This window comes from Hylobates moloch, unplaced genomic scaffold, assembly GCF_009828535.3.
Source record: "Hylobates moloch isolate HMO894 unplaced genomic scaffold, HMol_V3 SCAFFOLD_6, whole genome shotgun sequence".
NCBI lineage: Eukaryota > Metazoa > Chordata > Mammalia > Primates > Hylobatidae > Hylobates > Hylobates moloch.
The window spans coordinates 127,199,540-127,215,545 of NW_026652281.1; the positions used below are offsets into that span (position 1 = coordinate 127,199,540).

General features: G+C 54.4%; 1 protein-coding gene across 2 annotated transcripts in view; it reads right to left on the minus strand.

The window, feature by feature from the left end:
* Positions 1 to 582: 582 nt before the first annotated feature.
* Positions 583 to 16,006, minus strand: part of PDGFRB (platelet derived growth factor receptor beta) — a 41,858-nt gene continuing 26,434 nt past the window's right edge. The window contains exons 11-23 of one of the 2 annotated variants that reach the window (XM_032158342.2): positions 13,209 to 13,303; positions 12,128 to 12,260; positions 11,410 to 11,514; positions 10,933 to 11,043; positions 9,722 to 9,881; positions 8,586 to 8,746; positions 7,916 to 8,034; positions 7,600 to 7,722; positions 6,719 to 6,830; positions 6,174 to 6,273; positions 5,454 to 5,559; positions 4,320 to 4,552; positions 583 to 2,670 (exon numbers count right to left, since the gene is read on the minus strand). In XM_032158342.2, the coding sequence (XP_032014233.1) occupies positions 2,487 to 2,670; positions 4,320 to 4,552; positions 5,454 to 5,559; positions 6,174 to 6,273; positions 6,719 to 6,830; positions 7,600 to 7,722; positions 7,916 to 8,034; positions 8,586 to 8,746; positions 9,722 to 9,881; positions 10,933 to 11,043; positions 11,410 to 11,514; positions 12,128 to 12,260; positions 13,209 to 13,303 (1,742 nt within the window). In that variant the 3' untranslated portion in view covers positions 583 to 2,486. The remainder of the gene's footprint in view (positions 2,671 to 4,319; positions 4,553 to 5,453; positions 5,560 to 6,173; positions 6,274 to 6,718; positions 6,831 to 7,599; positions 7,723 to 7,915; positions 8,035 to 8,585; positions 8,747 to 9,721; positions 9,882 to 10,932; positions 11,044 to 11,409; positions 11,515 to 12,127; positions 12,261 to 13,208; positions 13,304 to 16,006) is intronic. The other variant, XM_058440031.1, reaches the window with a different exon arrangement.

The window sequence follows — 16,006 nt, forward strand, 5'->3', positions numbered from 1 at the left end:
CCCCTGTCCTTACCCTGGCCGCAGTTCCCTCCGCTTCCTCTCTTCCTCTTCCTCTTCTCTCTTCTCCACCTTCTCCTCACTTCGTGCTCTCACGCTTTTGGACGCTCTATCTTCCCTTCTACTTGGGGCCTGATCATGACTCACCTGGACCTGGAATCTGGGCTCTAGCAGCTGCCTGTCACAGAGCACACTGGCCTCAATCCGGGCCTGTGGGCGGAGTGGAGGGGAGGGTGTCCCAGCTGATAGCCAAAGCCAAAGCACATGGTGGAAGCAGTGAGGTGCCTCAGCACCAGAGCCTTGGAGCAGCCCTGCAGCCCCACACCCTCCTGCTCGACTCAAGGCCAGGCTCTGCGGAGCCAGAAAAGCCTGCTCACTTTCCACCTTGGGGAACCAAGCCCAAGGTCTAGGCCCCCCAGCTTCTAGCGAGGGGTGGGAGAGCGAAAATCCCCACTTTACAGTTGAATGAAATGAGACTCAGAGCTGAAGGGACCTGTCTGGGGGTCTGGGTCTGGGTGAGCCCCATGTGCCCCATTCCACACTCCCCATGGATAGGAACTCAAACCGGAGAGACACCACAAAGTCTGTGAGTGAGAAGCACCAGGTTTAATATTAAAGTCTTTCCCTTAAAAAAAGTACACAGATAGAAAAACTTAACAGCATACAAAATAGCACTTCTGCTGTATAAATGTGAGTTAACGTGAGTCCTAAAAATATTTGTAAACCTAGGTGATTATATCTTTGGTACCGTATTGAGAGCCCACTCTCCCTCCTTGGACCAACTTTGGGGATCCCAGGGAAGTAAGGTGCCAACCTGCAATGCAGGGCTGGTGCCCAGAAGGGTTGAGCTTCCTGCACCCCCTTCCCAACCCTCCCCGTGCTGGGGCATCTTGGCTACAACCCTGACTCCCCTGGCACCTCCAATGCCCACTGGGCTGGGGACAATGAGATGTCACTGCTAGGTCTGGGCAGTGACAAAACCATACCCCCATGGAGCGCTGCTTCAGGGATGGGGCAGCTGGTGGGTGAGGAGGAAACTTCCAAAGCGCCCATCTCTCACATCCTTCTTGGGGTACCCATCTGAAGCTTCTTGTCCTTTATAAGACATAATTGTCCTCACTGTCCATTCTGTCTTCAACACAGACCTCGGCGCAGGTGCTGGAGTGGTGGGCTGCAGGAGGTGATCTCATTTGCCCTCTTTGTCCCTTTTGCCCAGGATACCCCTGGAGGTCATCGTGGGTAGTGAAAGAGGTCCCGTGGTCTTCCCATGTCTCTGGGGCAGCTGCTGGGGGCTTTCCAGGACACCGGCTGTCACTCTAAGTCAAGGCCTGGGCAGCTGCGTTCTTGAGACTTGCTGGGTGCCTGGGGAAGCGGCATGGTTCCTGAGTCCCCAGAGTGTGATGTGTGATCTGGAATCTCCCAGAAAGTTTAGGGTATATGGCCTTGCTTCATCTGGACAAATGTGCAACCTCTTGGAATATTCTAGAATGTTAGTGCTGGCAAGGCACTTGGAGTTAATAAGTCCAACTTGTTCATTTTTTGAAGGGGAAAACTGAGGCCCAGAGAGGGTGAGGGATTCCTCCAAAGCCTCATAGCAGGTCCAATGCAGAGCCAGGGCCATATATTGGCACACACGTGGCCACTCCACACTGGCACATTTACATTCTCATCACAGATGCAGGGCGTCTGGCCTTCCAGACTCTGGTGGATGGATTAAGACTGAGGGTGATAAAGAAAAAGCCCCAGGACTGATGAGCCTGAAGGACAGGGAGACGGGCGCTTGCTATGGGCACGTGTGCTCCAAGTGCCCTGGGCAAGGGCTGCAGGCTGGGGGTGTCCTGTACTTGGCTCAGCCTCCAGCATTAATTAGGCTGCCTAATGGCCCCAGACCAGCTCGGGCCAGGGAAAGCTGGGACTGGCATCATAGGGAGGAGACTGGCTTTCTTCTGGATGAGGCAACACTGCCCAAGGCTAGGCCCTAGCTCAGCCAGCAGCCAGGGAGGCTAGGGTCTCTTCCCTAGCTCCTGGGTGGATAAAAGTGCGAGGAGAGAGCTATGATTCCTTGAGGGGTAGCTGGCTGAACAGAAAAAAGTTAATTTACCACTTCAATAACTCCAAGAATCTTCCCAGGGAGGTATTCGGCCTCCCCACCTGTCAGCCAGGGAGAGAATCCTAGATTCTGGGTCATCAAGCCCAACTTTCCCATCTTACATATGGGAAAACTGAGTTCCCTGGGGGGAACCCTGGCTCAGAGTCAGTTGGCCTCCCTGGAGGCAGAGGGCTGGTCATGGCCCCTGCAGTTTTCTTGCCTCCTAAGCCAGCCCCAGGGTTTGGGGCACAACACGTCAGGAGCAGAAAGCTTCCAGAAGGGGACAGCTGATAAGGGCAGCTTGGCTGACAGGAAGCCCGGCCAGGCCAGGCCAGGCCGGGGAGATGCTGGGTGCTGGCAGAGGGGGAGCTTCGGGCAGGGCAGGGTAGGGGCCAGCCCCCTACAGGAAGCTGTCCTCTGCTTCTGCCCGAGGCGCGGGGCACCCCGAATCCGGCAGCTGTTCCAGCTCCGGCTCTGGCTCCACCTGGAGCTCAAGCTGGGGCTCTGGCTCTGGTTCCTCCTGGGGCTCCAGGGGGCTGTCACAGGAGATGGTTGAGGAGGTGTTGACTTCATTCAGGGTGGAGCTAGAGGAAAGAGGCAGTGAGTGAGGGGCTAGGAAGGAGCCCAGGGGGATTCCAGCAGCAGTCATGAAGAGCCTTCGGTGTGTCCGCCCCTGCACCGTAGGCTTCACACACTCTGGCTCATTTAACTCTTGTGAAAACTATGCAAGGCCTGCACCGTGAGGAAAGTGTGGCTCAGAGAGGTTATATCACTGCCCCACTTCACACAGCAGGGAAGTGCAGGGGCTGGAACTTCGGAGCAGGGTCAGCTGGCTCCAAAGCTCATTTCTCACCCACCAGCATCTCCCTCCTCTGCACTCCTAAAGGTGTATGCTATCTCATTTAATCCTTGCAATGACCGCCTAATAGCAGTACTTTTACTGTTTGTATTCTACAGAAGAGGACACTGGCCGGGCACGGTGGCTCACGCCTGTAATCCCAGCACTTTGGGAGGCCGAGGCGGGCGGATCACCTGAAGTCAGGAGTTCAAGACCAGCCTCAACATGGAGAAACCCTGTCTCTACTAAAAATACAAAATTAGCCAGGTGTGGTGCTGCATGCCTGTAATTCCAGCTACTCGGGAGGCTGAGGCAGGAGAATTGCTTGAACCTGGGAGGCGGAGGTTGCGGTGAGCCAAGATCGCGCCATTACACTCCAGCCTGGGCAACAAGAGCGAAAATCCGTCTCAAAAATAAATAAATAAATAAATAATAAAATAAAATAAAAAAAGAAGAGGACACCAATGTTTAGACAGTGAAGCAGCTTGTCTGAGGGCACAAAACAGGGTGAGCATTCACACCTCAAGCTGTATGAGCGCTGCACTTCACTCCTCTGCGCCATCCACTGGGACTGTTGGATGGTTCATCTCTTCAACAGTTAGAGCAATGAGGGCCTTTGGGGCCTTCTAAAGCCTGTGTGCACTCCTGGCACATATGGAGAAACTGAAGCTCGCAGAGGAGAAGCCTTCCCAGGTCTCATAGCAGCTAGTGGCAGAGTTGGGACTGTACCCCAGCCTGGGGCTCCAGCCACTTCACCTTGGGCTGGATCTTGCTATGGAGGTGGGCGTGGCCTCATGGGGAGCCCTTCTCTCCAGTTAAGGGGAGATCCTGTGTGAATATCAAGTCCCCGCAACAGCAGGGTCCTCCTAGAAAGCCCCCTCTGAGCTGTAACTTCACCACTTCCCAAGGCAAAAGAAAACCATGAATCTCCTTCCCAGTCTGAATTCTGTCCTGAATTCCTGTAGGCACCTCTGACTCCTACAACCAAGCAGGCTCCCTCTGGCCCCAGGGCGTGGTGCTGAAGAACAGAACATAGGCCTCAGGCTGGCCATGAGTAACAGCTGGGGTGCTGGGGATGCTAAGTAGGTTTGCTTCTTCTCCTTGGGGCTAGGACAGGACCTAGAGGTGAGAGAGTATAGATAACCTCTGGGGGCTCCTTTAAAGGAAATAGCTACCTTGCAAGAAATTCCCAGCCCATACTTTTGTTTTTACTAGCCTGCCCTTTCTACCTCAGGGCATCAAAGTTCAAATGAGTTCCACTCTCTCTTCTGTTCATTGGTAGGGATAAGTACTTACCCTAGGTAACTTACCTCTGAGGCAAACCTGACAGCACACACACACACACACACACACACACTGCACATGATTTCCTTGGCCCCAGGCCAGAGTGGCTACCTGGCTAGGCTGGGGGAACCCTCCAGCGGGCCCTCGTCAGCAACCTCGGGTTTGGGGTCAGGCAGGGGGATGATATAGTCGTTGTCACCCTCATTGGGCTGCACGGCAGTATAGAGGACGGAGCTGGTGTCCAGGGGAGATCGGAGGCCATGGAACCCGGGCAAGCGGGCCTGGGACCGAAGGATGGCTGGGTGGTCACTCCTCAGAAACTCCTCATCCACCTGCTGGTACTTCTGCTCCCGGGGCAGGGAGAACCAAAGAAACAGGGATGGTCAGGCCAGAAATGCCTTCAGGGAGCTTCTAACCGGGCCCATCCCCCTTTGTATAAATAAGACCCCCGCTGCTCAGAGGGGAAAGGGATTTGCCCAAGCCACATGGTTGAGCTGCCCTCCTACCTTACATAGAATCTTACAAGGCATGGTGAGCTCAGGACCACCCAGGGAGGGACAGTTATCAGATCAGCACCCAGGACTCTAACTCTTCCCCCACTTCAGAGCAGACAGGCACAGGCTCTCATGCTGCCTCAGCCTCCTTCCTCAGGGCCTCAGTTTCCTTTGCTGTGAAGTGGTGATGACCTTACTCCATCTCCCAGGTCCCTGGGACCATCCCCAGGGGGCAGTGGGGGGTGAGAAATGGACCCAGAGAAGGAGCTGCCTCTGTGTCAAAGGCGATGTGTATTTCCTCCCCACTTGGACCCCTGTTGTTGGACGGGGCAGGGTTTCAGGGCCCTACTGGCTCTTTGGACCTTGGATAGACAATCCTGTGACAGGATCCAAGTGGTCAGGCGGTTCATGGTCATGTAACCTGGGGTTATTCACACTTCTGAAGGAGCCCCACGGTTCAGTATGGATGCAAAGGCCCAAGGGAGGCAGCAGGACAGACAGGGCTCTAGGCCCCCTCCCTGCATCTAATCGATCAGCTTCCATGTAGGATTCCATTTCATAAAGCTTTGTGCTGCTAAAATAAACTCATAGCGCCAGCCCATCCCCTCCTAGAACCAGCAGGGAAACTGAGGCCCAGAGAGGACAAAGGGTGGTCCCCTAAATGCCAGCCTATCACATAGAGCCTTGTACTCGGTGTCTGACTTCTGCACCAGAGCTCTCTGTGCTCCACCCCTACCCTGCCTCAACATACCTTTTTGTAACCTTCGCCCAACAGTCTCTCGAGAAGCAGCACCAGCTGGGAGAAGGGGGGCCGAATCTCAAACTTCTCTTCCCAGCACTTCTGCATGATCTCATAGCTGGGGATGAGGAGAAGGATCAGGGTCTCTGGCCCAGGGTTCAGGGGACAAGGCAGGAATAGGGGAGCAGGAGGCTGCTGCCTCTCAGAACAAGGTGAGCCATGGAAAGGAGCTGGAGGGAAGTGGTGGCTGGGTGTATCCAGAGGTCCTTCCTCTGGATATTCCCTTGGGAGGCCCTCTCAGAGCCCCCATTCCACATGGTTCCACAGGTTGACTATGCGTGGGTGAGCACAGGACTGAAGCTTGGCCAATAGTTTTCAGCCCTGCAGCTTCCATGGTTGGTTCTTGATGGCATGTGACCCCACCTGAGCCCTTGAAGGTCAGCTCTGGGACTTTTGCTGGCACTATGGAGCAAGCAGTAGGACATGAGGCTGGCACTGCTGGTAGCCATTTAGGCAATGCTGGCCTGAAAATGAGGCCACACGGAGCAAAGCAGAGCTCAGGGCTAAAACAAGAGGTTCCTGATGCCATCCTTTGAATGGCTGGATCCACTTACACCAAGGCTTTCTAGATCTCTTAGCTAACAAATCTCTCATCTTTGGTTTAAGCCAGTAGAGTTGGATATCTATTGTTTGCAGCACAAAATCCTCCCAAATGCACGAGGCTCCACTCACATCTCGTCGGAGGCATGGGCAGGCTGGGCCATGCGGTAACCCCGTTTGATGGCATTGTAGAACTGTTCATTCATGGGCAGCTCTGGGTAAGGGGTGCCACCTGTTGGGGAGCAGAGACAAGAGATACACAGGCTCAGGGGTGGAAAAGTGGCAGGGCACCCTCTTCTACAGGACAAGGAGAGCCATGCTGGCCCTGCTATGGGTAAGGGGGCAGTGCCCCTGGCATTTGGAACTGTGGGCTCCTTCATGGGCTCTGGACAGAGACCGCAACCCTCTCCAGGATAGACAGCCAGAATGTGAGAGCCAAGCAGGCTTTCTGATGTCACTGTTCAAACCTGTCAATACTCAGACAGGGAGATAAAGAGACCCAGAGGGGGCAAAGAATTTGCTAACATCACACAGCAGGGAGAAGGTAGCAGAGCTGGGACCTGAACCAGGATCCCTGTATCAGGGCTCGTCCCATAGCCCCACCAGGCCAGAGGCATGAGTGGCCGAGGTAGACACCAGGCCAGGATGCTGAGGGCTGGAGGAGGAAGCAAGCGTACCCAAGGTGAAGATCTCCCAGAGCAGGATCCCGAAGGACCACACGTCGCTCAGGGTGGTGTAGAGGCTGTTGAAGATGCTCTCCGGAGCCATCCACTTCAAAGGCAAAAAGGTCTGTAGGGAGGTCAGGACAGGTGCTGAGTGCAAGGAAGGGCCTCAGCCCCACTCTGCACCTGGGACGGGAGGAGGATACCTGCTGGCAGCTGCCACCCACAACCACTTCTCCCTCCTGTTCCCTGTGAGGGCCCTGGTCTCTGCCCAGCACAGTTCCCATGTCCATCCCAGTGCTGGCCAGAGGACCAGAGGCTGTTTCTTTTCTCACTAGCTGGGGACAAGGCAGCCCCTGTCCCTGTGGAAAAGCCCCAGGGTGTGAGTAGTGAAGTGGGGGAGCCAGGGACTTGTCAAGGCACCCCCTAAGCTCTTATCCTGGCTGCCTTTGATCTCTGGGCCTAGAGTCCCTCCATCTGGGGTTTGCTGAAGAGAGGGGAGATGAGAGACAGGCAGGATGATCACGTTTTAACCAGACCAATCCCTGCTACTGTGTGTGACCTGCTCATCTTTCTTGCCCTGTCACCTGGGCTTCTTCCTCTGCCCACCACCGCTGGAACAACATATTCAGCCTGTTCCCCCTTCCCCCACCCTGGACCCATTACAGCCAGCCCTCCCCACCGCTATACTTGCTCCATGCGCTCCTGGGAGGCTCCCCTTCCTGTCCCTGCACACATAGCTGGGCAGGCACAGCCCATCACCACTGTCAGGGCAGGGCACGAGGAGCCCTACACAGATTTCCTATGAGCTGCAGCCACACTGGTCAGGAGGGAGTCTGTTCCTGCAGTCACAGGCACATGGTGACTGCCCTGCAGGGGCCAGGGAAAGTACTCACGCTGCCTTTGGAGATGTAATTCGAGTCCCGCATGATGTCTCGAGCCAGGCCAAAGTCACAGATCTTGACCAGCTTGCCTTCACAGATGAGCACGTTCCTAGCCGCCAGGTCTCTGTGGACGCACTGGGTTTGGGGAGAGGGGAGCTGGGGCCTTGGGGACAATTGTGGGGAAAGACCCTCCATGTCAAGGGCTTTAGGAAAATACAACACTGCCTACGTGCGAGAGGCCACCCTGGTGTGCTCTAGGAGGATGCTGGCTGGCTGAGTGACCCACCTCCCCACAGCCCCCACTCTGCCCCACCAAAACCACACATACGTTCTTGGAGGCCAGAAACTCCATGCCATTGGCCACCTGGTAGCTGAAGCCCACGAGGTCCATGTAGCTTAGCACTGGAGATTCGTTGATCAAAGTTGCCCGACAGGTCCTCTCAGGGGCTAGAGGAGAAGCAGAGGGTCACCTGCTATCTTGTCTCCTTCTGGCCCACAGGACCCCTGCCCTTTGGCTCCTGGGAGACTGAATGTCCAAGACAGGTGGCTACTGATCGTCTAGGTCTCCCCTAAAAGGAGAATGATTTCTTAATATCGAACTCAAAGTTCTCCTGCTTTATCGGTGCCTTCATTGGCCTTTTGGCATTAGCCCTTGGGCCACTTTGGCCCAGCCTGGCCTGCCTGCCTCTCAGAGACACTAGACCAGCCTGGGGCTGAAGCTGAGTAGATCACTTTCCCTAGCACGACAAAAGGCCAGGTCCTCCCACATCCCTGCTCTCTCCCTCCCTGTGGGTTCTATGCATGTTTCCAGATTCATAAACAGGGCTTCCATTTAGGGGTCCACCACAGATCAGTTTTGGCCAGGTGGCTAGCCTCAATTTCTACATCTATGAAATGGGCATGAGGCTCCCCTCTTCTCAGGGTTTTTGGCAAGGCTGGGCATATGAAGAGCATCAGCCTGTGTGGGTGTGGGGTACTATGTCACTGTGTCCACCCACCAGAGGGAACGTAGTTATCGTAAGGGGCCATGTAGTTGGAGGACTCGATGTCTGCGTATTTGACGTCTCCTTTCATGTCCAGCATGGGCACATAGTCCACCGACTCGTCCTTGCTCATGTCCATGTAGCCACCATCGCTCTCCCCAGTCAAGGACACATGGCTGGGGGTAAAGGATCATCACAGGAGAGCCTGCAGGCTTTGCCTTCCCCTCCCCTCCTGCCCCTTGCCACTCATGAATTTCTTCTCTCACTCACACACTCACTCATCTTCCTTCAGTCTATACCAGTAGGAAAGCCCATGGATCGAGCCTTTTCAACCAACCTGCTGGGCTAAGCTGGGCACTGAGGCTACCAAAATGACAGAACCCAGAGAGCTCACACCCACAGGCGATTACAGCACCCCAGGACAAAGGTCACAAGATGGGTGTGTTCAGAGGCGCCTTCCTGTGGCCTCCCCAGCGCCACCTGGCCATGGGAGTGCCTGGCTGCAACCCAGCATAGGCAGCCAGGATTCACCCCGATACCTATGCCTGTAGCATCAGCTCCCCAAAGAGCTGTGGGGCTCTACAAACTTCTGTCTCTATGGGCAGGAAAAAGATGGGAAGGAAATTGATCAAAACATTGGAGAGGGCAGGAGTGAGTTTTAAGGCCTTTTACGCTTTTCTGAAGGTACTCGTCTTTGTTTTTGTAATCAGCAAAAGAACTAAGAAATGTTCTTTTTGGAAAAGACAAAGACAGGAGTTGAGCTCCCTGAGAGGCAGTGTGGAGGCTGATGTGTAGAGGCTGCAGAAAGGAACACAGCCTGGAGCACCACTGTGCAAATTGGGAGACTTGGCTCTCGTCTCACCACAGCCTCTGCCCCCTCCTCCATCACTGCGTGCCCTGGACTGAAGGGCAAACACCCATGACACAGGGATGGCATGTCACATCTGTAGAGGGCTTAGCAGCACAGGGCCTGGCATTACTGTTATTCCCTCTTCTGGGGTGGACCATCTTGTGGAACAGCCCTAGCTCCAGGAGTGATTCTGTCCCCTGCCCTGTCACAGCCTCAGCTTCTCCTCCTGGACAAAAGGAGGGGAAGGAGCGGTGCTCCTCAGGTATCCCAAAGATTCAGTCCCTGGCCTCCCTCCTGGTACCTGGGCAGGGGGAGCCCAACGGGCAGTGCATTGCTGTAGAGCTCCGCGCTGGGCGGGCGGCGCTTGTCGGAGTGGTGCTGCAGGAAGGTGTGTTTGTTACGGTGCAGGTAGTCCACCAGGTCTCCATAGCGGCAGTACTCAGTGATGATATAGATGGGTCCTGCGGAGGGACAGGCTCAGGGACAGTCCCTACGGAGGCCTCAGGTGTCCCCTCAAGGCCATGAGGCTAATCAGGGGCTGGATGTGGGAGAGACACTTTGGCATGACGGCTAGGAGGCTTTAGTGCCTTGCAAATCTGGGTTCTTTTCCCGCCTTTGTGGCGGAGAGCAAGGTACTTAGTCTCCCTGAGCCTTACCTTCCCCAGCTGTTAAGTGGGGCTAATTAAACCCACCACAAAGTGCTGTCATGAGGATTAATGGGATGATGTCTTTACTGGCTGGGCATGTGGCAAGCCCGCAGTGTTGGCTCTTATTGATATGTTTTCAAACTAAAGCTTACTTTGGAGCCCAGTATAGAAAGCAGATAAAGGCCACTGTTTACAATGATCACTTTAGTAGTTAAATTCAACTACAATGCATTTACTTAAAGTCAGTCAGTGAGAACTTGAAGATATCTACGCAAATGAAAATGTTGAAATGAGTGATCATTGCAAATGTGAATAAGTCTATGTACCCAACATACTTCTGTATTTTATTTTGGTTGCATAATGCCGAGGAAAATCCCAAATCTCACAATAAGCAGCTGCAAATGGTGATAACATTTTTTTTTTTCAGCCTAACTGGCAATCAGAGCTTCAAATAGACCCAGTTGGCCACAGAGACTTTCTTCTGTGATCAAACGAAGGTAGGTCCCAAGTAGCAAGCTGGTGGTCTCCGATGGTGGGCATATAACTCATCTTAATGTCATGTGAGCTGTTATTTATTGGTTTTCAAAATGTATTGGGAAAATAAAAAAGTGTCAGCCAACACCATGGTCTGGAAGCTGCTGGGACTGGTGACCTGACTAATCCTTCAGCCGTGACAGTGTCGTGATTTTGTGAGTTTCTAAACCCCACCGTGCTCTGGGAGCGTGCAGTGGGGGCGCTGGAGCGGGTGGGCATGGACCCTCCAGCGGGAGTGTGCTGTTGTGCGAGGCCTGAGGAGGGGGTAGGCGGGGCCTGGCCTTGGTGGTGGGCACTTTCCCTGAGTCCTCTGGGGCAGTGGGTTCGGTACCTCCTTTGGTGCAGGCCCCCAACAGGTTGACCACGTTCAGGTGGGGCCCAAGGTGACTCATGATCTTCAGCTCCGACATAAGGGCTTGCTTCTCACTGCTGCGGGCTGTGGCTGAGGAAAATGGCGGCCCCCGGCCAGGCCCAGTCATGGAGGCTCCATGGAGGCCCCACCACAGGAGCCTATTCTGACTCTTCTGCCCTGCCCTGTGCTGCAAGACCCAGGCAGCCTGGCGGGGGTGAGCACCCACACTCTGAGGAGGGGAAGATGCCAGCGTAGGGGGAGGCAGGCCAAGGAGGCCAGGGTGAGGAACCCTCTTTCCCAAAACAGACCCAGACTCGGGAGCAGTGCCTGCTGCAGTGTGATGGCCCCTCTAGTGCCTGCAAATCAGCATCAGGCCACCCTGGGAGAGGCTAAGTGTGTGGGGAGGGGCAGGGAGAGGTGAGGGCCCAGATGTGGAGGGCTCCAAGGACTACTCACATTTAAGCATCTTGACGGCCACTTTCATCGTGGCCTGAGAATGGCTCAGGCCATGAGCCGTGGCCTCCACCACCTGCCCAAAGGCCCCAGAACCGAGGGTGCGTCCTGGTGCAGAGATGATCCATTAGCTCCTGGCCTACCAGGAAGCTGCACCGCTCCCCCAGCTGCACCCCTCCCCCCACTCCCCTACCCTCAGCCGCTGTCACCCTTCCTGCCCAGTGAGGGAAAAGAGCCACTCTCTTAGGTCAACCTAGACATTACTTAAACCACCCTGGACTCAGGGTATTCCCTGAACACACTCCTGCAACCACAGTGCCTCCCTGTCTTTCCTGGTATCTCATCTAAGTCCTGCCTGCTTTCTGCCCCATCTTTAATCTCTGGAAAGTTTCTTCCCTCCCCAAGGGAGCACGCTTCTCTGTACCTCCTCAGCTTCCCCAGCCAGACCAGGCCTGCTACTCAGCCTGTCCTCAATCCTTCCACCTTTGCCAATAGGGATCCCATCTCACAAGGTCACAGAATCATAGAACCTCAATGCTAGGCAGTTCCTGGGGGATGGTCTTGCTCTCATTGTACATAGTAGGAGATGGAGGGCCAGAGAAGGCAAGACACCAGCCTTAGGTCTCATAGCTAGTCATGGCAAGGCTGGGACCAGACCTCAGAGAGTCTTCCCACCCAATTTGAGTCCCCCCACTGCCACATGAGGCCTCCCAGGACTGACCCAGCACAAGCTGGTCCCGCGGCAGCTCCCACGTGGAGTCATAGGGCAGCTGCATGGGGTCCACATAGATGTACTCATGGCCGTCAGAGCTCACAGACTCAATCACCTTCCATCGGATCTCGTAACGTGGCTTCTGGAGGACCAACCCCAGGAATTAGTTATCAGAGGGCATCTCAAGCCTTGAGGCCCATTAGGTTCATCCGTCTAGGACACATGAGGCAGGAGACCCTGAGGCCCAGAGAGGGGCAGGGGCATATTTGAAGTCACATAGCAAGTGCTCAACTGAGCCAAGGTCTTCATGGGCTCAGAGGGAACAGGGACCAAGGGACCCCAGGGGAGGCTTCAGGATTTGGCACACTGAGGAGCAACTGGCAACGGAGGGCCTGGCTCATGAGAACCTCCTCTCTAGCTTCTCTCCCAGCCTTAGCTGCTCCTCAGATGGAAGTGGTAGAGCAGATGACCCCAGAAAGTGACACCAGGTAGGGTACTCGGCTGGATGCGGATGGCCCTCCCCATGCTGGGTGAGTCAGAAAGATGTAAGCTTAGAATGTTGACATCTTAGGGTGTTGGAACCACAGGACTGGAATTTTAGAATGATGGGATCATGAGGTGCTGCAATCCCGATTTAGGAAGTTTAAAATGTTGGAATCACAGAATGGTAAAATCTCAAAGCAGAACACTGAAATTACAGACTAATAGGATCAGAACGCATTTCAGTAGAATCACAGGTTCTCCATGGGTGAGAGCTGGAAGAATCCTGGAGCCCATGCAGTCCACCTCAAAGGTCCCATGCTCCATGGCTAGGATGAGAGGAATGGTGCCTCAGCAGGACCCGGGGACTTAGTGACACAGTAGGGGAAGGGAATCCTGGATAGCTCGGGCCAGGCTCAGGTTGGCCCAGACTGCTGGGGGTGGAGGAAGCTTGGACAGCCAGCGTCACTCTACGTAAATCCCCACCTGAGTTCCATGCTGAGCCCTGCATGTGGCCAGATCATGCAGCATTCAAGGAGGGCAGAGGGGTGGAATTCATGCAAAATAATGATGTGCCAGTCTTCACCCATTAGGCCAGGGAGGGGCTTACCTTCTGCCAAAGCATGATGAGGATGATAAGGGAGATGATGGTGAGCACCACCAGGGCCAGGATGGCTGAGATCACCACCACCTTAAAGGGCAAGGCTGGAGGCAGAGATGAGAGCAGGCCATGAGCAAACTGGGCAGTTGCCCTCCCCTCACCCCATCTCTGGCATCACAGATCCCTCCGTACACATCCTGTCCAGAATAGAAGCGCCCACCTCCCCATCAGCCTGCAGTGTCAGACCCTCAGCCTCTCGCTCTAGGCCACACGTTCAGACTGTCCTGTAAATACCCCATCCCCTCAGTAACTACCTCCACTCAGATCACTGCTGGCCTCCATGTCCCTTCAGCCCTGCCAGTCAGTCTGGCCTTGCTGCCAGAGCTCTGGACGGGGTGCAAATCCTGTTCTGGGTTCCTGTCCATTGCCTGGACCTCCCAATAGCCCTGGAGCCCCTGAGGGCTGGGTTGTGGCTTACCTCTCCCCTGAGTCCACACCCTTGCTGGGGCTGCCATGGCTCGGTCAGACTCCAAGCTCCATGCCTGACCGAGTGGCTGGTGGACTGAGTGAGTGGCCACTGAGGGAGCAATGGCTGAGACCCCCAGCCTGATGAATCCAGACCTCAGCATGGAGGGTGCTTCCTCCCCACTTCACCCAAAGGGCCCAGTTGGGGTTGGGGTGGTGACGGTCGGTAGTTACAAAGTGGGGCTCACACTGGCCCTTACAAGCCTCAAGCCTCCTCCACCCTCAAGTCCTCAGCCTTTTTGCTGTACAGCTTCCCACTCTCCCCATCCGCCCCTGCCAGACCTGCCTCTCCCCTGCCTTGCTCCGCTGGCCACCCATGAGGTCTCATGGAACTCATTCCCTCCTCTTCTGTCCCCCATTTGTGCTTCTTTGCTTCCCAAGGAGTCCTGTCCCACCTCCTCCTCCCCCATCCATTGCTATAACCTCAGTCCCTAAAACCACACCTGGCACATGGTAGGTATCTGGTACTATTTGTTGAATTACTAAGTGAATGCCATTCTTATGCTTAAAATCTTTGGATGCAGGCTGGGTGCGGTGGCTCATGCCTGTAATCCCAGCACTTTGGGAGGCCGAGGCGAGCGGATCACGAGGTCAGGAGTTCAAGACCAGCCTGGCCAATATGGTGAAACCCCGTCTCTACTAAAAATACAAAAAATAGCTGGGCGTGGTGATGGACTCCTGTAATCCCAGCTACTTGGGAGGCTGAGGCAGGAGAATTGTTTGAACCCGGGAGGCGGAGCTTGCAGTGAGCCGAGATCACACCACTGCACTCCAGCCTGGGCAACAGAGCCAGACTCCATCTCAAAAAAAAAAAAAAACAAAAAACTTTGGATGCTTCCCCATGTTATCAGTAAAGGAAAAAGGCCAAAATCCTAAAATGGCACATAAAGCAGAGGCTTCACGACTCTACCTCTGCTTCCCTCTCCAACTTCGTCTTTCACCCTTTATCCATTCTCCCTTACCCTTACCCATCCTGGCCATGCCTTCCTCCTCAGGGTCCCAGATCAACATCCCTCTTCTCCTCCCTCCTCCCACTCGTCACACATCTCGGTCCTGGGAAGGAAGCCTGCATCTTCTAGGCAGCCATCACTGGAGGCATGAAAGAGCCCTCTTGCAGCCATCCTAGGCCCTGTGTGCTGGTGCTCAGCTTCCCGCTCAGGCTTTAGTCACACAGAAGTGTCACATCTGCCTTGGCTCAGAGCTGGTCTTCCACTCAGGCTGTCCACACTGTCTGCCCAGATACCCACTTGCTCAGAGAATGTGTATGCATGTGTGGGAGCATGGGTGAAATGAGGGGATGAAAGAAGCCCACCCATCCACCACACGGCAGGGGACAGAAGGCAGCTCTAGACAGGCACGTGCATGAACACACCCAAGGACCTGCATACACAGGGACCAAGACACCTCACATGGCCTTTGGAGCCCTGCCTGCTCTAGATCTGCCGACCCCTGTAGCTGCATCCCACAGCACTTCCTTCCCCTTTATCTGCCGCCCTTCCAGCCCCTAAGTATCCACACACTCAATCCTCCAGCCAGATTGAGTTGAATTCTTTTCATTTCTAGGAACTCATTTTGCCTCTGGGCTTTTAAACAGGCCATTCCCTCTGAGTGGGACACCATTCCTTACCAGGCTAACTCCTAGTCATTTTTTAGGTTTTCACCTGAAGGTCCCTTTTCTAGACTACTTTCCTGAATCCCATAGCTGGGCATGGGACCCCTTCTCCCTCCAGGCTTTGCCCCTAATGTGGTGATCCCAGGGGGAATTGCCAAGTTCCTTGTCTGCCTTCTCTCTCTGGACTATGGGTACTAGGAGGTCCAGGCAGGGCTGAGCCCTTTGACCTTTATACTTCAATGAGAAGTTGGGTCCTCATATTTATCGAATGAAGAAGAAAGGTGAATAAATGAAGCACACTCATACAGGTGCATGTATGCATAAGGACAGGCAGGTAGATACACAAAAGCATCAAGACACTGGTAGGCATTGTTCACACGCACATGTATGTGTACCTGCTAACAGATGTGCATTGTACAGTAGGCACATGTGTATGGGAATTATGCTTGTACACTTTTCTAGAAAGGTGTGCTCCAATTATATGCTTACAGACATGCACTATGCCAGTTTGCATGCATGCAAAGGAATTGTACATGCTTTGCTTGTACACATGTATAGGAATTGTGTACCCACAGGTACATGCATACAGACATACACTGTGGGTTTAAACAGATGTCTGGGGGTTAGGCATGCTCATGTACATGGCTTACAAACACGTGGTGGGTTTACA